The sequence below is a fragment of the Typopeltis vanoorti genome, chromosome 15, assembly GCF_054136105.1.
Source record: "Typopeltis vanoorti isolate ZY-2024b chromosome 15, IOZ_Tvanoo_1.0, whole genome shotgun sequence".
Classification (NCBI taxonomy): Eukaryota; Metazoa; Arthropoda; class Arachnida; order Uropygi; family Thelyphonidae; genus Typopeltis; species Typopeltis vanoorti.
Window position 1 is genome coordinate 114,441,767 of NC_143563.1, and position 24,114 is coordinate 114,465,880.

Genomic DNA, 24,114 nt, shown 5'->3' on the forward strand with positions numbered 1-24,114 from the left:
CTCTCTCCATCGTCTCTTAAACTTCTGTCGGCAATATACAACTACTTGAAGAGTCATCAACTTTGTCAGTTCTTTGCACTTTCTCCATCTCTTCAATCCTTAAAGGGGAACTACTTAATCTTTCCCATATTCTCCTAACCCTCTGTTCATAAATCAAAGGTTTTAACGACTTCAACAGAGCAGGAATGTGGAATGTTTAGAAAGATAACCTTATAGCTTGCAGGTTCTTCAAAAATTCAGTGTAAACTAGGGAAATTCTGCATACGCGTAAAGAGACTTTAATGTTGAAAAATAGCTCGAATAATTCTTCATAAAAATCCTTAAGTCCGTCCTCGGTACTAATGAGATACGTTCACTACCTCTTGGGGGGGGGGGCGGATTCGCATAAAAAAATAATAAATGAATAAAACAAATACCGCATCATAATTCGCCAAGTCGGGGTGGCAGGAAGGATTGAGAGTTTTTTTTTTTTTTTTTTTTTTTTGTTGTTGTTTGTTTATTTACATACGAATGCCTGACATATATGATGATCTACATCTTAATCTTTTTAGGAAAGGCCAAAAAGGAAAAGAAAACGAACAGTTTTTACATGATCAATTATTCCCTGTAAATATGCAAGTTCCTTAAAAATACAATCTGATATTACATACGATTATACTTTACTAACGGTATTTAATTCAGGTGAATACATAAAACATTTACTAGTCCATACTTCACCCATTCCAAAATTAAATATGTTTAGTATATAATTGCCGGCCTGGTTGGCCGTGTAGCTAGCTTACCGATTCTGAAACTAACAGCCTGCAGGTTGGAATGTATCGTGACCATATAGGTTTGTGAATGTCGAGGGTGCATTCAATCACTTCCCTTGCTAAAGGCCGAAAGAGAGTTGAAAAAGTTCCCTATCTGATGTCTGGAGCAGGGTTTTTGAGTTACGTAAAAAATGAATAAAAATAACAAAAACCATTCACGGTACCACTATAGATGTACAACCCTTCATATTTGAGAGTCGCATTCAAAATTCGGTAGATGTACTATTTCTCCTGTTTACTATAGGATGATACTATTTAATGGATAAAACAAAGTAAAACTGAGAGTTAAAACATCAAAATTTGAATATACAGTATATTTTCAGGTAACAACGGGTACAGCCCATGAATATCTGCGGAACAGAGAATATATATATATATATATATATATACTGTAGTTCGAAGATGGATTTGGGATGGCCATCACAACAAACATGGAAAAGTTGATACTTCTTAATTTTATAAGATACTTCATAACAATTTGTCACAATGCAATATAACCTTGTGTTAATTTCTGATGGAAAAATCAGAAATTAACACAAGATGGTTTTTTTCCTCAATTTTTATGCTCTGCACTCATATACGTTTCTTAAAATATGCACATAATAATAAATTCCAACCATTATTCAACCATTCATTATTTACGAGAGAGATGGTATAAGAGGACAATGCGATTGGCTAAATTTAATATTTTAGATATCCTGTATAGTGAATCACATACTGTTGGTTGCCCCTAATCCTTACCATAGGATCACTGAGGACCCATTTCAAATTATTTGGGTTGTTTCTTTAGTATATTTTTCACAACTGTGGAACATCAACTTACCATATATACATAAAAAGAGTAATGTACGTGGCATTTATACCATTTTTTTTTTTTCTCCAAATTACATCAAAATAGGTGATCATATTCAGCTTCTAAATTTTTCTTCCATGGCTCTAGAGATCTTTCGAATCCCTTTTGTACACTTCCACATCGCATGTGATAGGATTTTTGATCAAACACACACAAATGAAATGTTGCAGCCATTGTTGCCCAGTCTTGGGTTTAATGTTACCGGACATCTCCCAATTAGATTAAAAAGATTCACTGCTATGATAAAATTGTATTAATGGGAAAAGATGCCTATGGTTGTAGCACTAAAATAATCAAATAGTTTACTTTTCTAAAGGAAACTTACTGTATGCTGCTTTAAGTTTTGGATATAAACGGGAGTATCACATGATAAAGCACTACATAACTCCACGCTCGTTAAGTATTGTGTTCAGAGTGCTTTCCTGACTGTTTTCTGTTCACCCTTCCCTTAATCTTTGGAGTAAACAATCCAGTAACTTTGGGCTATACTATAACAATTCGAGTGATGCGAATCTAAAATATACTGTGGAAAACAAACTTTTTAACATATCAAAAGTAAATTAAATATACCGAACCCTGTTTGATGATTCAAACTCCGTTGAAATTGTGCAGAATTTTTATGACCAATTTAAATCTAAATGAAGAAAATTTGGGTATCGTACTGGTGACAGAATGCGTTTATAATATTGACCAACATTCCTGCACAGTTCTATGCATGCTTTTATGCATCACATTTTCATGCTGGCGGAGATTGTCCTTTCTGTTGTATGTCCTCCCACAGAGAGCACAAGTGAATGTCGGTGGAACCTCTGAGTGAACGACCTTCTGATGGCGTTTTAGACTTTTTACTTTAGAAAACGATCTATTGCACACTGCGCAATACGGCTGGGCATCCTGAACCAAGAATCTTCGGTGTGCGAAAGTCTCGAAGAAATCGCAAGGAGGAGCTAGAAAGTAGACGAGGTAGTTGCAACATTTAGTCTGAATATGGGTGATATTACGTCTATTTACATATTTAGCTAAACAAAATGATGTTTTCTAAAAACTCAAGTAGTACGTTCACCTTTATATTATATACATAAAATGCTAGTATGTCTTTTTGTATATGAATGTTTAGGTTTCTGCCAACAATGTATATGCACTGCAGCGACATCACAAGTTCTGCTTTCACATACACTATTGTAATATTTTTATATTCAACTAAATAAGCCTCAGAATAATAATCAGATGAAATGAATCACTTAACAGTGGTATTTGCAAAAATGCACTCCCCGCCCTCTCCGATACACTGAAGATAATCTGAATGAAGAAGAACGTATACCTTTGCAAAAATTGCTGGTGCTCGTGTATTTTATATTTTATGAAACCATCAAACAAATCCTTTTACCAATAATAAGATTAAGAATAACCTTATTAAGAAGTAAAAATGGCAGTATCTGTTTTTTTATTATGCACTTTAAAACTTTATTTAACTTCAAACATTACATGCTTAAGAATGGCAATCTGATAACCAATCGTATAACATCTGACTATGCTTGTAAGCGAAGGGCACAAAACAAAACAAAACTGCGCTACTTTCTCGTAACTCGAATGAAGCAGCCGTTTTCTTAGCACAACACATTATGTATAGTAACGTCTTAGGTTATATAAATTTTAAGCTTTATTGCCAAAGCATTAAAAAACACATCACAAGTATCGGCTAAAAAAGTTGGACGTTTGCATTGCTTGGTGTTGGCACCAATATTATTTTTAACACAAGGACTAGTACTTTCGCGGCTTTTTTTTTTTTTTTTTTTTGACTAATTGTCCATTGGATAATGGCAGTATATTGCAATGCAAGGTCAGAATTATCACAGACAACGTTAACTGTAGAACGTTTTCGGAGTAAAAGTATAAATCACTATACGTTTTTTTTTTTTTTTTACAAAGAAAATTACAATTAGCTGCAGAGAACTGAATTATTTTAAGTAAACAAAATAAGTCAGGTTATAAGACTACAAAGCGAACAGCTGTTAAACACTCGGACTTTATCACACACAACAGAGAGTATAAAAACAATATTGTAGCTTCAACTCAATTATTATCTTTGAATGTGAATGAATTGGAGCACAAATTCCAGTAAACTAAACCTCCATGAATATATTACTGACAGGTAAGGTAATGTAAATATTTGAATCCAAATTATAGAGATGTAAATCCATACCGCCAGCTTGATCCACTGAAATAAACTTACACGTTTGTTGTTTATTTTTGCGAGGAAGCATCTCCAAACAACGTTGTACGTATGCTTTGCAAAGATGACATAGCCAAAAGGTCCTAGGTCATTTCCTTTACGGCTACTTATTGCTGAAGATGACCAACGCGCTGTGATTTCAGCAGAAATGATAACTTGTCAGGTTGCTGTCTCTTTCCTAGCTCGTCGGGGACAGGTGTTTCGAAGATGGATAGGCAAGTACTTCTTCCATTTGAATCTTTCAAAGCACAACGGACACTGGTAGACCTTTTTTCCGTGACTGTGCATATGTTGTCGGAGAAGATCCTTTCCCTTGAAGCCTTTACCGCAAATGTTGCAGTGGAACATTCCCCACGTTGAACTTCCATGCAGCTTAGGACGAGATCGAACAGCCCAACTTCTTCGAGCTTCTACAGGGGATGAAAAACACATTTATTCGTAGTTGATAACGACGGTAATAGATCAAGCCTTTACCGAAGTAACAAAAGCAAACATTTCTTAAAAAAGAAACTGACGCTGCCACAGAATGTCTAATTATTACATTACACTTGTCCAAACACAAAAAGGTATGCACTTAAAATTTTTCAGAATATCCACTGATCGCTTTTGAGAAACTTTGTCTATAAATATATCTACTATCAATTGTGCATCTCCAAATCTGTAGTTATGATTACCTGCATGTATTCTGAAATAACTGTTTTGTTTTGTTTAGATGATAATGTGTTGTTTTGAAACGTGCACTTCAATGGCAACTGCGGTGCGATATGATTTAGCAAACTAGTCTGTATCGAAGTGACATGAACGCACCTCTCCTTCAGTGACTGTCCGCCATGTGATGCCGTCGCATATGACACCAACGAGACGACCTCCATCGAAATGAGGCGCCACAGAGTTCACAGAAAAGAGAATTTCTAGAATGGAGATTCAGATGTTGTTTAAGGAGTTGTTTCGATTTGAATTTCTTTGGACAGGACGGGCATCGAAAATAGTCTTGCAACGGGGCTAGAAGACGGTCCTTTAATAACGGTGTAGGGAGCAGACTAGTGAAATCCATCAGTCCTCCAGATGAGCCTTCTGAAACGAAACATTGCTCTTACTTAAGACCATAAAGTTAAAATGAAGAAAAATGAGGAGGGAAAAAATAAAAAATAAAAATAAAATTAATTTTATCTTCTTTGAGTCGAAATGATAAAATCATGGCGAAGTAATGAATTTAAATGCTGTTGTTAGTTAAAGATGAGGTTATCATACAAACAACTAATTTAATCTTCGTAATTAAAATTTTCCGCAAAGAATGTATTCTTCTAACCACTGTATTAAATACATATCCAAATGTTAATTTTAAATACGATAAAATTTATATAACAAACATATGGCAATGCAGATTTATTTCAAGTGTATACTTCAAAGCAATAAATTAAGAGGAAGTAGTTCATGACCTGATAAAATTAATGAAATACAATTCATCTTATATTCAGAGAAAATATAAATATCGGCTGCAGTATCGAATAAACGAAATGCAGTAGGTATTCACCCTTTGTAACTTAAAAGTATGCTTATTCGAGCCATTTTGACAAGCGGTGTTTTTCTCCAACAGTCTACTTTCAATTCTTGTTTAAGTTTGGTAATGCCCAGGACAGCTGCATTACCTTACCTAAAACCGGTTAAGGTAGGAGGTAAGAAGCTGTCATTAGTATCGCTACTGATGACAGCTTCTTATGTATGTATGTCTACAAGGTATTTTCTTAGATTTAGAAAAATTTATAATTATTTTGTCTCAGGTACTTGGCAGCGACCATGAGGAGGTTTCAGCTGAAATTTTATTGCCTGAATTTTCTGCAATTTAAAAAGGACTACCGTAATATCTTCAGCATTCCAAAAGGTTATTTATATAGTTGAAGACAAAAAAATCTAAGTGGTGATGTAGTAAATTTTTCAAATGCACCAATAATTTCCATAACACTTTTTTGCGTGTTTCTGGAAATCTGGAGGGCAAACTTAATAACAATTTCTCCCCCCCCCCCAAACCACAATAACTCTCGAGATACAAAAACTATTAATTTCTTCCTAACTAGCCCATTACAATCAAATTAAACAACATGGATATGGTAGAGTAAAAATGAACGTTAATTAACAGTGTACTTCCGATAATAAGAGCTAATGGAGGGGAACGGTTGACGGATAATTGAAAAAACACGGAAAATAGTCACTTTATATTTTATTGCACTTTTCAAATATAATAACATATTCTAATTGTAATGGCTCATATTGCATTTTCGTCGCAAAAATTAGCCCGCTCCGCTAAGAAATTTTTCAGCACCCTTTAAATCACCAGACGCGGATTGATTTGTCTTAAAGGAGCTGTAAAATTTATGAACCAAATACTCCGTAAATTAATGAATACTACTCGAATATAATCGCGAGTACACTATATGCCAACGGAAAGTTAATAAACAATGCAAATCTGGGAAATTATAACAGATGGTTTCCTGTCGGAAATTTCTTGTCTTGGTCGACTGATAATGGCTGCTTTCACAGCTTTAACAACACACAACCTGATGAGCATATTCGCATATCAGTTGCAACCACACTGCTCAAATGTGCAGTGGGCTTGCAACTGATGGCTGCGTTTAGGTCTCTGTGGAATTTGCAAGTAATCTGCAGATGACCCTCATTACGATGTGGTTTATCCGTTGTACAGATTTCAATAATACATCTTCAAATCATTCAACACTGGCATTCACAATCCATTCTAGCAATTGTAACATTTTGCGCCTCGAAAACACTGATTATTCTGATTTTATTGAAAAAGTTACCTTGTTTCTATTTAAACCAATAACTCGGTGGTATCAGGACGAAAAACCTTATACTCAAGTCAATGACTGAAGAGATTTTCGAATCCTCTACTGGCGAAACATTTTAAGAAAATATCATAATACCAAGTTAAATACCACTATACACCTAGAGCATGGCTAACTCTCGATTTTAATGAAATGATATACTTTTAAGAAAAATATGCACGAATTTACAAGTTCGAATAATCATTTTAAAGTACAATATGCAAATAACTGCTATGTCATCAAACCAAATTCTCCTTCCACTGTATAAATACTTATTCATTTTCTTATAGCTTAAAAACATTTTGCTTATCATCCTTCTTTTTTATATTAAGCGATATATATATTATAGCTGAGCTCTACGGTGACCTAGATTAATATCCGGACCTCACATTCCTTATTAGATGATACTGAATATGCGTGATACTTGATGATATCGAAATAATAAAGAACGTAAATATAGTGATCACACCTTTTTAAATGCATTTCATCAGACTAATGTGAGGGCATTAATAATAGAAATGAGAATTGTTATTATTATTACTGATAACTTACGCGTGAGTTATTAACATTCACAATAAATGGATTTGTCACACCTCTTTTTGTTCGATTTCTAAAGTCGTCATATTAATTTCTTCACTCCCTCTCCGGAAGAAAATCTGCTGGGATAAATCATTTTCCCTTTTTTGTTTTTAATATGATTCAGAAAATGACTTTCAAGAAATGCAAGTGTCATCACATCATTGCCAGATGCGCTGTTTTGCTCCCACCTTTTCTTTTTTTTTTTCTCTTCTTCTTCTTCAGGAGCAGCTACCATCTTCTGCCAGGGTGTACTAGAACAGATTTGATTTCATAGTCTCCTTACCTCTTACACACACAACTAAGGAAATTAATGTATGTATGATTAATAACAGCATGTCGCAATGGCATTCTAATGTCGCAATGGTATAACACTTGTAAAGTGTTATACCAACAAATGAACCTAGAGTCCGCTAAAAATATGAACTATAGACATAACGTAGCTATAATTGCACTAATATAATGTTGCAATTTAATTAGTGCAATTACCGCGAAAAAAAATCAATTTCATATCGCTCTGCCAATAAAACAGAATTATACTAAAATAATAATAATAACCCATATCAGTATAATTCTCTGAATTATATTATTTCAGTACAATAATAAATCTTTGCTTTAGCACTCTTGAATCAAGTACAACGAAACTGTTGCGCTGCGTATCCACTCGACTCCAATGAAGTTAGGGTTAACACCTCTTGCCAAGACCTTGGTTTGAATCCAGTACAGCATGCTAAGAATTACTATAAGGGTTTCTCAACGGAACGTGACTTAGGGGACTTCCTATAGAGGTAGGGGGAATTCCCTTCCTGGAAACTCGAGTTTTTCATCCCACAAAACAGCATTAAGCATAAAATACCAACATAGCTTTAGATGCTCTGCCTTAATTCCAAGCAGCTCAAATCGACTATTATTTGGTTTATACCAGAACTTATTCAAAGAACTGTATCAAGTCGCGGCACCTTTAAATAAAAACCCAACAATGTGACTCCCATCCACGAACGGCTATAAACCTATACAATATGAGTACTATGGGTAACCTCAGGATTTTGTTTTTAATTTTCATTAATTTTAAATATTTATTGTAAAAACTCTGTTGTTGTTTCCTTTTAATTATAAAACAACCACTCGTTCTTCTCTTATATGCAGACGTGCATAATTTTGTTTTACTCAATTCTGTTATAACAAATGGTCTGACGAAAATCCAGAGGCACGGAGTCCATTACTTAAATAACACTATTTTCTAGACTGAGGTCCCTTCCGCTTTCTCCGTCACAAATTCTTCTCCTCTCATTCACAGAAGTTACACTAAAAGTCAATGATGTTATTTTAATACCACGGTTTTATAATATAAAATGAAATATTTTATTTCACAATAAAATCATTATTAATAATTATTGCCAATTAAAATTTACAATGATTCTCTATTTTAATATCTTCAGTTTATTATTAATTCATCAAAAACTATAAGCCCATCCTGTTAACCCTTTGGTATCTCTAGAATGCCAATAATTACTGGCATTCTAAATATCTACGTACTTTATTCCAATTATCAATAATTCTAAAAATAAGCATTACATGAACCATTCAGACAATCTCTTTAAATGCAAAAAGCAATAACTAAAATAAAGCACTTTGAAAATAGTATAAAACAATTCAAAATGCTTTCTTTTAATTATTCTTCTATCCTCTTACCGCCGAAGACATTATAGGTTCGCACTCATCCAGCCGATTTCGATCAAAACTGTAATTCAGTTGCTTCTTCCACATTGTGCACGCAAGAGAATTTCAGGGCTTATCGGATGAAAGGTTAGAGAAAGACGGGTGGAAGGAATTTGTGCTGACTGCAGACCCCTTTTATCATATTATATAACGAGTTTCAACGTTATCTGAATTACAGAAGCTTCGTAAGTTTTTCGGAAGATACCCTGAAAAGTTTGGGCCAATCAGAGAGACTAGAATTACGATCGGGAGAGGTGGGGGGGATATACGGGAGTTACTTCCGCCGTCGTAGACATATCTACAAGATTTTATCGTTTTTTTTTTTTTTTTTTTTAACGTGACTCCCACCCACAAACGGCTATAAACCTATACAATGAGTACTATGGGTAACCTCAGGATTTTGTTTTTAATTTTCATTAATTTTATACCTTTTATACATAATCCGAAAACACGGTTCTAGAGACCAAGAACTGAAATTTTTCAACCGACTTCAGTCTCCCAATAAGCGAGGGGTTGCTGTCACACTGGGCGATTACACCTCTCCCACATAATCACGAACACCCACGGCAGAAGCCGAACCCACAGCATGATGTTTGAGAGCGGGTACGCTAACGAGGAATAGCAGCTTCTTAATTGTATCGAGCTTTCCGCGTTTCAGTACTGAGCTTTCCCCCCCCCCCCTAACTCTCATGCAATTTACCTTTGCGAACATAGATGTTACATGTGCAAAAAAGTGGCTCTGGTACCATACATCGGACAGGGTTGCACTAATTACTGTTATTTATAATCAATATTGTTAAGGAGAGTAATAAAAACTGCTTTCAAAACAAGAGATAGGTAATTGTATGTAGAAGTCAATAATGAAACGCCTGTAACTAATTCGGTATGTAAATCGACAAATTCCAAAGAAGTAAAGCATGAAATTAAGAGGAAAAAAAAAATTGTAGAGAATTTAGAATAGCGAGCCAAACAACCAAGCAACAGATTTTGAGCCGGCCAGGTACAATTTTTAGAAATATGCCTGCAAACAAACTAGAGGATATTATTCATCGTCCAATTTGTTTTGCAAAGCGAGAATCCACCTTGATCTGATATCAGCGATCTCACCTTGTTTAGTGTACGAGTGTGTATGTGTGTGTATATATACACACTGTATATTATGTATACACTACGTTGACAAAAGTATTTGGACACCTAGCTGTGGTCAAAAAATGCGTTTTAATTACCTTTCTAATACCGAGTGGGACCACCACTGGCCTGAGCGATGGCAACTACCCTTAGAGGTATGCTTTTAACCAATTTCTGATACCTCTCAACTGGAATATTCTTCCATTTCTCGCGCAAAGCTACCCCACAGCTGATGACAGCCGCTGTGGTCTGGAGTGAATTCGGCGTTCTAATTCGTCCCAAAGATGTTCGATGGAATTGAGGTCTAGACTTTGAGCCGGCCAGTCCAACACTTAAACATTGTTTTGTGGAAACCCAGTCGGTCAAGCAGTCGTACTGAAATATGCAAGGATCACTGCTGAAGTACAGGTAACCCTCGTATAACGCGGATGTTAGGTTCCATAGAAATGCCGCGTTATGCGATGCGCAGATCACATAGAAAAAGTAGGGTTAGGTTCCGAAAACGTTTTTTTTTTTAAGATTATATAAACAATGACATATCCAACAAAAATATATTTTTATGTAATTCAGGTAATTCATGTAAGTTAAGAAAACATATAAACTATGAAACAAATACATAGTATAAAATTATAAAAAATTATAAATTGTACGTAAACTTCATTACACGTAATGCATAAATGTTTTAGGCAAAATAAAATAGAGTGCATACTTTAATCGTCATCACTCTCTTCAAAACTAACATTTCGTAGATGTTCTTTATTTACGAGTGGCCGAACGTCGTGATCACTTGAAATCTCTTGGACATCATTTGTATAATTCTCATTGCATACTTAAGCTGATTTAGTTATCAAGAAGTCAGCAATAAGACTTTGCTTACCACTATGCTGCAATTTTCTATTAAGTTCATAACACGGAGCTAAACAAATATCAAATTATCTCATAAATTTTCCGGAGCGCTCCATTGAGAGATCATTATCCATAAAAAAACTTTCTTGCCAAGTTCAATCCTTCTCATTTCTTTAAACTGAATTCTTTAACGGATTCATCACAATCAGAATCTTCGGCAGACCTTTCCCCGCCATTTGGTTCGATGTCATCTATTAATTGTACCAGTTCCTCCTCATTTAAATCCCCATCAATTAATTCAGTAATTTCGTTTTCAACCATATCGCAGAAGCGCTCTAAGTGGCCACTACTATAAAAAATACTTTTTTTTACATAAAAAAGCATTACATATTGTATGTAACTCACCAGAAAATAAAGTGATTAGCTTGAGATTAACACACTTATGGTTTTTAATGCGCTTTCCTGGCAGAAAACGAAGACAATTTTCAACAAGAAATACTTTATAGGGTAAGCATTTGACGTACATGCGTGCTGAAGGGTATTTCCTCCCAATATAAATTCGCTACTTATAACTACATGCGAGATATGGGCAGACCCAAATTTGACGAAGATAAAATTTGATTTTTAAGTCGCGCGTTGAAAAATATATGAAAAGATAAAGAGCTACTACAATTTGTAGACCGTCTTATATCGAAACCGCGTTCAACAAGGGATACTACAATTTGTTGACACGTTATATAAGTACCGCGTTATACGAGGGTTGGTTATCTGTACTTCCACAGCGTCGAAGGCATGAAATTGTCCAGGATATCCAGACAGCCATCAAAAGTTATGGTTTTGGACACATCCATCAATGGACAGTCCCACCGAACTGAAACATCCCCCCCATACCATTACCGTGCCTCCACCAAACTCGACAATTGGAATTATGCAGTCCTGCCTGAACCGTTCCCCGTGTAATCCAGATCTAAACACGAGCACCAGAGTGAAACATTTGGAAGCGTGAGTCGTCGCTCGACAGAATTAATTTCCAATCATCTACAATTCAGGAACGGTGTGAAAGACACTAGTCCAAACATCGTTTGTCGTTGAGGGGGGGGGGGGATATGCTTTTAAGAGTGGCTTGTTCGCAGTAGCTCTGCCGTGGTAACCTAAAGCATGCAACTCTCTGCGGAAGTTCTAGTGCTGACAGATCCCGGATCATTTTCCAAGTGAATGCAAGGTCCGTCACTGATGACGTGCGGGATGCTTGACATTCCGAAACAGAACTCGTCGATCTCAGTCAGTGCGTGTTGGTGGCCTCCCATGGTAGCACCATCGACTTTCCATCTACGAATGACATAAGCAACGGTGGATTTCAATGTACCGAGACGGTAGCAATGTCACGGACTGAAAGACCACTGATGTGACACCTAACCACCATCCCACGTTGGAAGTCTGTCAGTCAGCTGAACATAGCATCTTGACTTCGAGTACAGTGCAAAACATGCAGCGCATATCATATTTTATTAATAGACATACGCAGACACTCCCTGAATATTTGCATGGCACGAAAGGTATCTAAACACTTTTATCAACATTGTGTGTGGGGGAAGGGAAGATGAATGGTTGAATAAATTCATATGGGATTTAGTCAAAATACCAAACTAGCAGTATACATGAGTGTTTAAATAAATTTTAAAACATAGATATGGACTGGAAATAAAATATGTAATCAAAGAATGAAAAAAATTGGTTTATTAAGTTGGCGGGCAAATTGACAAATTGTACCATTAAAAATACGACATTGAAAAATATCCTGACATTATAGTGAATAAAGTATAAACTACACTAGATTCACATCATAAAAAAAAATGTTTTTTAAAATTAAAAAAAAAAAGGAAATGAATAGGAAATGCATAGCACCCGTCTGAAGCAAAAATGGAAGGGAGAAGATACACAAAGAAAACCCAATCGTTAGTGCAAGCTAGAAATGAAATTTTATAAGGCACTAAAACTAAAAGGCAAGTATAGGTTAATATATGCCTTTTGGGTACATTACAGGAAATAGTGATATTTTGCTTTGATAATCAAGAAAACAGATTCATGCATATCAAGTTATGCTTTCATAACGTAACCTAGTTTAAAGCCACAGGCGTTGTCGAGATCAGGAAGCCTTAAACCCAAAAGTCACTCTATAATATAAAACATTAAAGAATATTTAAAAAAAAATAAAATAAAGAAAATGAAATGTTAAAGATAAAAACCTGAAATATAACTTACTGGAATATTTATGCGTTTTTAAATAATTAATAAATTTACTTAAATTTGATTAAAATTAAGTTACACCACAGGTGGAGACTTAACAAGAATTTCTTACCAATTAATAACCAATGATTTAGTTATTATTTTAAACAATTAGAATACTACATTTTGTATATTATCCCACTGTTAAGTCTATTTTTGTTCATGATGGGAATATTCACTTATAATAGTTATGTGGAGAAAACATCCAATGAGAAATAATAGTGCGTAGCTAATCGTCAAGGAAATTAATCACTAAACACAACGATATTTTAATCAAAAGCCTAATGCTATATCTCTTATTGCCTTTTTGTTCAAGATGGCACACAATTAATGGACAAAAAAACTTAATGGGAGAAATAGAGCTGGGTGGATTGCAGAGATGGAGTGGCCTCACGGCGCCCTTAGGCCAAAGGAAATATAGTTCGCCCACCGATTAGAGGTCCCTCGACACTTCTGCGCATCTCAGAAAAAGGAGAACCCATTCCGATGATAGGGTAATCAGTCCGTATTGTGGGATGAGTTGTTTATTATTACCGGTCGGAAAATTAACTTCTCTTTTATGATTATTGTAGTTAACTATGTTGCTTGTATAACAGTTGGAAAATTTTACCTATAAAGCACGTAATTTCGCGTGTTGGCGACCAATTCGGACGTCATTCATTTCTTTCTCCCCTTCAGCATGAATCGACTATTCTTGGAAAGACGCGAAGCAGGGACCTACAAACGGTGGGCGAACTATACCTAATGGACCGAACTGTTAGGTTATACCTAACAGTTCGGTCCAAACTACTTAATACGTATTTGTGTCCCCAACTACAGTGATCGACAACTTGTATGGCTCATATTGCAACCTTTTAATATTCCAAACAAGAGTTGAATACCTTGGAATGCGCAACTGTAAACTTGCACAGACTTCCTCGGACTTCGCAAAAAAAAAAAAAAAAAAAAAAAAAAAAAAAAAAAAAAAAAAAAAACCGTGAATCTCCGTAACGATTTCATGAAAGATTCTTTGGCTTCAAATAGATGCAAGATCTCAACCTTGTCAGTTTCTTTAAACGGATTAAAAATATATCAAACAAGTGAATTGTCGTACACATTCCCTTACAGTTAATTCTCATTAGTTCTTCTCGGCAGAGAAAATACCTATCGCAGAATGGAAGAAAACGCCACCACCCAACCTCACGAGTTCAGATTTCCATGCAGTGATGTAAAAAACATTCCAAGTATAAAATTCAAAGTAAAAAATCGAGTGTGGCAGTGTCTGAGCACGGCCGGAGGGGTTTTACGTGAATACGTCAGGCCAGTGGATTATATATGTGTTGGGAAGTGTAAATAAATGAAAACAAGTTTAATAATCGATTATAATTTTATTTATCATAGGTCTATGGTAACAGAAGCAACATGCAAACGGGAGACAAGATACATCCAAGTTTCTGGCGAAGGTCAAATCAATACAAGTGTTACCTAGCGTGGTCGCCATGGTCTGAACGGAAATGAGATTAAACTCGCGTTCCATAAAGTTCTGCAGTGATCGGTTTTGTGACACATCGACATAGAAGTCACCGGTAATGATGGTGGGCGTATGCCGGTCTGGCTCGATACTGGGGTTTATTTTCTTTATGCTTTTCGAGTATTGCAGCTGGGATCGATAAATACAACATTCTATCGCTGACGATGAAGCGTTCGGATGAATGTACACAGCTCCGAGGACATATTTAGATGCACCGTTGATCGTTACGTCGTCCAGGCATATTTATACTGTATCTCCCACTGATGGTTCTTCGACTCTAAGCTTACGACTGACATCAATGGTAACGATACGTTGACAATCGGTGAAGCTGTTGAGTTTCCTGTATATGGCGACTCCACCGGCGGTGCGTTTGGACGACGAAGACCAAGTTGAAGGTTCATTGCATCGCCTTTCTATGGCTGTATTCTTATATGCTTTAAGTCCGAAACCAGATACATTCACAGGTGTGGCATCGTCCATCCAGATTTCACTGATGACCAAGTAGTAAGATCTGTTCATAATGGACTCAGTTTCGATATCTTCGGCGTGCTCCACCAAACTCTGTGCGCTGATCGACGAGACAAGTAAGACTTCTTGCCGTGAGTTTTCGCCATTGTCATGATTATCATCTACGTTTAATATCCGGACATCCTCTGTGATCGCAGCGAGTTGTTGACAGTGACCACAGAAACTGTCAACAACTCGCTTAACCAGCGTCGGCAAGTGGTGTTTCTTCATTCTCTCGTATCTCCCTGACAGTGGGTGCTGAATTTCCATAACCGTGATAAAATTTATAATCATCTCTCTCGTTAGTCAAATACAGCCCGTCGATAAAAGTGACTCTGCTCAGTGCAACGTACACCAGTTAATTTTGGTGAGACTTGTCGTACTGAAAGATGACTCGATCGAAAGTGCCTCCTTGCGATTTGTGCATCGTTATGGCACAAGAGGGCTCGCCAACCTCCAATGCTCTTCCATTGTCACCGATTTTCCGAAATCCACATCCATTTCGTTCAATCCATCTTCCGAAGCAGTGGCATAGTCGCTTACGTCATTTATATCCATGGGTTCGTGCGCCGCCGAAGTGCTGTTGTCGTCAGCCGAACGCTGCGCCGCTTCCAATTTCTTTCGCTCCCGATACTTCCTTATTCGTTCCGACCCAAACATTGGAATATTATTGGAAAGCTGACGAGCTGCTCTTTCCCGTATGCGTTCGGCATATTTCTGGCTGGCTTTCCGGCGAGTATAGAGGGACATTGTGAAATTTTTAAAACTTTTTCAACTTCAATCACATTTTCTTCACCAACACTCTATTGACATTCAAGAATCATGCGTTAAATCGATAGAGCTTGACGAGAGCTGTTGATCGGCACTAAAACGAGTGTCGTACTACGACAGAGTGCGAAGTTTCCGAGACGCGGCGGATCGTACACAAAATGGCGGGGACCCCACTGCCACCAGTGGGGCGCTGCGAACTATCTAAAGGTCACTGACGAATCTTTATTCCCTCAGCTATCGAATGACATAAGTTGGTTTTGCTACCTTTAATACTTTAGAAATTATTAAGCCAAACCTTATCGAATGATTTCGTTACACTCAACTTTTCGTACCGTACCCCCTAGATATATTCACGTCAAAAAGTGTACACATCCAATTCTTGTGGTGAATACCACAAGAGTTAAAACAGACAAAATTGGAAGCAACAGTTGCACTTATTATGGAAATGTTGCGGCGCACATGGTCAAGGACGTTGTATCCAAGCAGCACACAGAACTCAAAACAAATTTGTTCTCTCCAAATACTACCAACAGACTTTCTCGATGTGAGTGTGTGTGTGGATGGGGGAAACCACAGGACCGTGAGAACTATGCTGGTGGCAGCGTAAATAACTGATAAGTTCGTCCCAACTTGATACGTTAAGTGAGAGATGCTACACTAAGAGAAATATTAAGACTCAACCCCAACAGGTCCTTCAGGTTGAGCAGAAGGCATAACCTCTTTTTGTAAAAATGCAGACAACTTAAACGCATTTACGGAAATTGCTAGATGGATTTAAGAACAGAATAAAAGAGGAAATGGAAAATTGCACTTTTATTTTGTTCTACACCATTAAATGGAAGACCGTACTTAAGAATTACAATTTTATTTCAAAACATCCATACATGCAAGACGAAAAATATAAGAAACAGAACATACAGAACCGATAAAAATATAATAAAACAAACAAAAAAACAGAAAAATTATCTACTTCGTGATCACAGTATTAGAAATATACCAAATACTACTCTTAATGCTCATCGAAGATGCCCAACGCCATTTCTGATTTAAATGAAGAATGGTTAAATATAATTAATAAAACACACAGTAGCGTAAATTTCGGATCAAGGGCAGCAAACGAAAAGCGAAGGGATGGAAATTAACGTTTGAAGATGAAATAGCAACAATCATACAAAATAGAAAAAAGCTTAAAAGGTTATCTGCAGATACAAACATAAAAAGCGCAGAGAAAATATTGCAAAAAATATAATAACAAGGAAAATTTTTCACCGTTACTGGGATAGATTTATAAGAAATACTGCAATGATCTATCTACATGGACATTAACCGTACCTTATTAATTAATGAAATACTACGATAAAACAATGGATAGAACATTACAAGACACCAAAACAGTTAGTACAGGGATGGCCAACTTTCCTAGGACTTTGCACAAATGTTCGCGAGCCGAAAGATATTTTAATTAAAAATAGTTAAATATAAATATATACAGAACATAAGATTACATAGAAAAATACAGATATATATAACAAGTATATGTATTGATGTCTGTGAAAAATATTATGTATGCATTACGAATTTCTGTCTTATGATAAACACAGTAAAAGCCAAAATTGCCTCGAGAGCCACAGCAAACAACCTTGCGAGCTGCATGCGGCTAGAGAGCCGGGATTTGCCAACGGCTGAGTTAGCAGATAAATAGAAACTGAAAATGTAAGTAATACAGGAACAAATTTATTGCGATGATGATAGAAATTGAATAAACATCTATAACAACAACAACAACAACAAAAAAAAAACTGTCATAAAACCATGGATTAATTTAATATCTTTTAAAACAGGATTTAATCTGTTTTGCAGACACATGGAGACACATAGATTCAAAAAATCTATTTTTAAAGAAGTGAGAGAAGTCTATGAAAAAATTAGAGCAGGCTGAATACTACACATAAATTTTAAATGTTATTTTAAATAAAAGATTTGCAATTATAGCTGATTATAGCAAGAAGCAGAATTCAGGGAAAGAAGAAGTTGCACAGGAAATACATGTACACTATAATCAATAATAAAGAATGAATATATTACGCACGCACATACGTATATACAGGGCTCGAAAAATATGCTAGCGCAGTAGTCCGTGGTGAGTAGCTGCTGACCCCCCCCCCAATTTTTTTTCTTTTTATTTACTAAAAAATATCTATTTTGTTCGGGTAAAATAGTCAACATAAGTTAAAAAAGGCAGTTTTTTAATTTTAAGAAAACACAGAAGAGTATGTATAATATATAAAGAAATTCTAGTAACAAAAATTAATGCATCAAATTATATTTTTAAAAAACTGTTTTTATTGTTCTTCCTTCTTATTATTTACTGACTGCGAACATATTAAAAATGGAGTGGGGGAAAGGTCTTGGGGGCAAGTTTATTTTTTTCATAGTGAGTAGGATTTTACATAATTTGCCGCGTCCTACACATACAGAGTTAAACATTTCAATTGGTCCCTTGTAGCGGAAAAAAATTACGCAAAACAAAATTATATATTTAGAGAAGTACATTAGCCCTGAAATAATGAAATGCTTACAGGCAAATCATAAAGATGATGCGTTTCGTACCAACATTTTTGTATAGCGACAACACTCATTATCATGCCTGAACCTGCAGTTAATTTTGGCTTATATGTATTGCGAACATGATTTTGTTTTGCCTAACATTGCTATTGAAATTGTCCCAATTTAATCGATCTGGAAAATTTTAATAGTGTTCGCAAATATATTTCATTAAATTCAATAATTCATCAACTTCAATTGGGAATTATTATCATTTGGAATCGATTATTTAGTGTTAAAAAAAGTTATCATTTAAAATCTTTTTGCTTAGAATAACATTATTAAATCGGTGGGGGGGGGGAATGATCAATCAGTCTTCAACATTAAGTATGACAAGATCGAAAAATATTTACTGATTACAACTGTTTCTAATAATTCAGAGTCGAATTTTCTATTGCTGATGCTTCTATCGCGATAACTGCTGCGAATTTAAGGTATTCGAAGAGGATTCTCGAATACTTCTGTAACAAACCGAGTGTGTCCAAGTTGCGTGGTTTGTGAAATTTCGGTTCGCTTTGGTTACTCATAAACACCAAATTTAGTTCTATTCTGTTGCTCGGTGAGTAATTATTTTAGCAAATATCGCTAGTATAACAATCCGATTACAAATTTAATCACATGGATATATTCTTGTTCATCCACTCAGAGCGGATTATTTTAATGCATAATGCGACACGCATTCCCCTACAAACTCCCCGACTAAAAGGTCCCGATATATTTTTAGAAATGGCAGGTACTAAATTTCAAGAATATCCATCTAGTCAATGTCACATGGCTTCTGTAAGCAAGAAACGAAGCGAATAGGCCGTTACACATTTCGCGGAGAATGCACGTAATTTGAGCGTCTACTACTAGCAAGTGAGTACTGTAGTTAGTCATATACTAATCGCAGGGCAGTGATTCCCCCCCCCCCTAAAAAAAACAAAAAAAAACGACGAACTGATTAATCAATGATTCGTATTTCCCCTATCTCGTTAAACCAAGAACCGTTTAAAATCATAAAATAATGCCTCTCTTGCTGACTGAAATTTAATATAACTAGGATGTGCATTTGGGGTTTTCATTTCAGAATTACACGAGTTTGCACACAATAGATGCGATATTTTGTGATCGTCTAGGATCGGATTTATTTAATCGGATTATTTATTAATTTGTTTCGCAAAACTTGCAAGCACCTATCAGGTTAGTTGTATCCGAGCTTACAAAAATTTGTCAAGGTATCTAAGATTTTTGCTTTTCTGTAAGTACAAAAGAGAGAGGAAAAAACTGTTGAAAGATATATTTCAATAACTCCGTTCTGGCTGGGATGGAATTTAATAAAATCTGGGATATTCGATGCATACAGGATCGCAAACTTTCATAATGGTAACATATGACAAAAGATTCTCAGTCATATTAATAATTTCTCTCTTTATGATCACAATTAGAATGTTGAGTGGTTCTAACGACTATTTTTAACAGAACTGATAGATTCACATTTATACATGTGGTACTAGTATATCGTTTTTGCATATTGACAACTTGTTCCATCGTACTGTCACTTAACTGACATTATCAGAATTCAGGAAAAATTAGAACTGCTCGAAAACCTCTCTTAAATATTTTTCATCCTTTCTCCATTTGCAAGAGCGGATGGAGGGACATGATATTCGTTTGCGAACGTTGCTAAAACTTCAAAATGATAAAGGAACATAGATACTCATCTTACAGCTTCACTCAGGATTTTTTTTATTATTATTTTTTTTGAAATGTAAAAGGCAATAATTTATGCTAATCAATTTTAAATAAATATTATTTTATGTTAATGAGCATCTGGTTCTTACCAGACTAACAAATCCAAATAAAAATTATTTGCAATTAACAATCAGCATTCAAAAAGGCGTTTGACAGAGTGACACAAAGCGGATGAATATTTAAATTGTGATAAGTGGATCGAATAAACTACGGGTTCTCTAAACCAGTTGTCCCCAACTCGCGGCCCCAGGAGCAATTCGATGCGGCTCTTGGCCTCCCAGAAAGTCCAGTCTACCCTGTTCAAATTTTTCTATACGTTTGACAGTTTAGACTTTTAGTAACCCCTATGCGAATAAATGATCACTAGGAGCGTGTGTATTAAATTCCTCCCATGTACGGAAATCGCTGACGTCATTTGAAGAAACAGATGGTGGCATTTCAGTATTAGTTTTCATCACCTGTTATAGAGATTGGAGGAAGTAAAAAACTACGAGACACAATCGATGCGCGAATTCATCCGAACTAGTGATACCCTATTTCTACCACTTTCAGTCAATATCCATCGAGACATATATTAAGAAAGTTTTGTTAAGTTCTTTCCTAGTGTCTTGTATTTAGGTGTGGGTGATTTTTTTTTTTTTTTTTTGTTAGTTTTATCAGTTAATTCTAAAGTGTATCCGTTGATAAAGTGATTATAAACTGTGGTAATTAGAGTTCAATATTTTAAGAGTCCAACCAGAAGTGAGTATTATTCTGCATGCCAATGGGATAGTTTGGTAAATAATAGCTGTCACTTCGGGTGATATCTCAGGTTCTATGAAATTCTCGGTCAGTATGATACGTTTGTGGACCTAAAGAGATTTGCAGCAGCCAAAAGTCTCTATTTTTGGTAGCACATATATTTATGAACCAACATAATTAAAAATGAAAATATCAAATCAAAGTGTAGAACAAGTCATTCAAACGATCATTTACATAATATTTTAAGATTGTCTGTCACGAACCTTTAAGTAAATAAACTTTCTGATAATTTACAGCCTTAAATATCGCACTAAATGTATGTATATATTCTGATAAATAAATGTATTAATTTCAAAAGTTTAATTTTATCTATGATTAGGACAAATATTTCGTTATATCTTGTTTTGTATATCTATTAACAATCGTAATCTTTCAATGGATGAAATATAATTTTACTTTTTACTAGCACATTTTCAAGTATTTTGTCCCATCTCTGATGATGATGTAACTTGACGAACTTACTCTAAAAAAGTCAATAATTTTTTTTGCGGCCCGCAAAGTCTTTCCAGTAGTGAATGTACAGAGTGAGGAAAACCAATTCGTACGTCAGTCATTATTCGACTCCGGCTGGGCTGATTATATTGAAATTTCGCATTTGGAAACATCAAAAAAAAAAGTGTCGATATATCTCAACTAGGTCATTTGCTGATGCAAAATATTTCTATATTATATAAAGCAACAACACTGTGCTCGCATAGAACCCATAGACTCGCAATGATAATAACTAACTCTGGTCTGGCTGGCTGTAAATTTAAAGAAATGCCACTACTTGCAATTTAGATTAAAATTTGTTAAGTCGTCCTCAGTTTGGTTTTAAGTGGCAAAATTAAGCAAAAGAAAATCATGCCTAGATTAGAGCAAGAAACGAAGGAAATAAAGATAATCAAAATAGGGTGTGTGTTGCATAATAGCATTCTTTGTATACAGTCAGTTATTTTGGGTTTCATACTGAAGATTTATAATTTTGTCACTAAAAATAGGCTATTGGAAACTGAAATACAGATTACGAAACAAATTTTAGCAGATATTATAAATAACAAATATTAAATCCAACCAGCTAGAACAGAATTATATCATTTCGTTTATTCTTGCTTTTTTACTGAGTAGACATCCCAATTTCAATAAAATTTGTCCAACAAGAGCCGAAGAATAAAAGTGCAACAATAACGTTAAGTCGGGCAAGCTGAACACTCGTACTTTTGTAATGGTTCGATGAGTGTATCTCAAGTTACAGCTCGTTTATCATAAACCACACCGTTTTCATGGTGAAAGGCTTATGTATTCTAGACATGTAATTTTGTTTTGCTTAATTTTTCCACTATACATGGCTTGAATGAAATAAATGATTCAGGACTTAAATTTCATTAAATTCAATTCGCCTTTACCAATTAAAAAACTTCGATTGAAACCAATATCGCATCACATGGACATCCTATATCCCAAATTTTTATTAAATTTCATCCAAGCAGTACAAAATTATTGCAACATTTTGATAATTCCTCGCTCCCATCCCTAATCTGAAACTTTAATCAAATCCGTCCATTCAGTCTGGAATAACTTGTGTATGCACGGAACAAATTTCCACGAGGTGCTAGGCATTTCACAAAATTCGTTTAAAACATATCAAGGATTCAATTATGTTAATAAATGAATTCCTTGTCAAGCTCACTGCCAAGCTACGCAGTGGACATGGGGCTTTTCCGTTGTACATTAGTTTTTAGTACCTCAGTAGTAAGTAAAGAACGACTGGACAACACGTACTTCGACTGGAAATGACCAGAGTTCGACTCACTTCGTGACGATAGGAATTTCCAGTCGCATACGAAGGTAGTACGGTTTTTGTAACTCCGAGTTTTTCATCCAACACATTTGCAAATGGGCCTGAGAACAAACATAACAGAGAATACTATGGTGGACGACGTTGTGTAGATGGATTTTATTGTGTGTAAATAGTAAATAAAATGTAGAAGTTAGGTGGTTTGTATTCCAGCGATGAATTCAAATGAATACAAATAAATGTAAAATCGAAAATATGAGTAATGGAGAAGTAAATGATAATGCCCTTGAACAAAGGGAAACAAATACAATTTAATTCATGAATCACGCAAAAACTGAATAAGTTTTTAAAAATTGCATAGCTTAACATTCTGTTGGTATGTTAAGTCAAAATATTTACACAAAAATTCATTATGAGCTTACTCTGGATAAACAAAGAATTTGGAATGCAAGATTACTGAATTAACATTTTTCTATATTACAAATTAGGAGGAAAATTTCTGCTCTTTCAGCACTTAGCATTTATTTTTAATAATAGTATTCTCTTCCTTTCTATAAGGTTAAGTCATTTCGCCACGATGATGATTTGAATGTAGTTTAGTTTACGCTTTCCTAAAGATATTTCTCAATTCATCTGTCTCATGCCAAATATTTAAATTCTAGTGAGTTTAGAAAATTTTTACCCGCAGCTTCTGCAAATTATGGGCTTTTAATGCTACTTCATCACTCTTCTAAATTAATTTTTATAATCTTAAAAATTTAAACTCTTAATGTTTAGTTTACCATGGTTTAGGGAAATTGTGCTAAACTTGATTTTGAATTTTTGCATGTTGTAAATGTGATTCTTTTATTTCTCATATTCTACTTTTCCTTATATAAATGCGCCAGAAATACCTGGCACACTTATACAAGGAATTTAGTATTATCAATAATGCAGCAAATGACGAAAAATACTTCTGAATGGGCAAAAAAGAAAACTAAGCATTCGAATTATGGCGACCATTCTAACATGGAAAGAGCATAGACAGATGGCTAACAAAATGAAATTTGCCATTTGAGTTTTAATCGATGATATTTGTAGGATATCATCTTCCACCTTCTACCGACGATATCGATAG

At 35.2% G+C, this 24,114-nt stretch overlaps 1 protein-coding gene across 20 annotated transcripts in view; it reads right to left on the reverse strand.

The window, feature by feature from the left end:
• Positions 1-24,114, reverse strand: part of LOC150099090 (uncharacterized) — a 479,515-nt gene that overhangs the window by 109,188 nt on the left and 346,213 nt on the right. Inside the window, exon 5 of one of the 20 annotated variants that reach the window (XM_090405397.1) lies at positions 3,198-4,308. The exons of 18 other annotated variants lie outside the window; for them this stretch is intronic. In XM_090405397.1, coding sequence (XP_090261523.1) covers positions 4,058-4,308 — 251 coding nt within the window. In that variant the 3' untranslated portion in view covers positions 3,198-4,057. Of the gene's footprint in view, positions 1-3,197; positions 4,309-4,340; positions 4,973-24,114 lie in introns of those variants that run through there. One more of the 20 variants, XM_090405394.1, reaches the window with a different exon arrangement.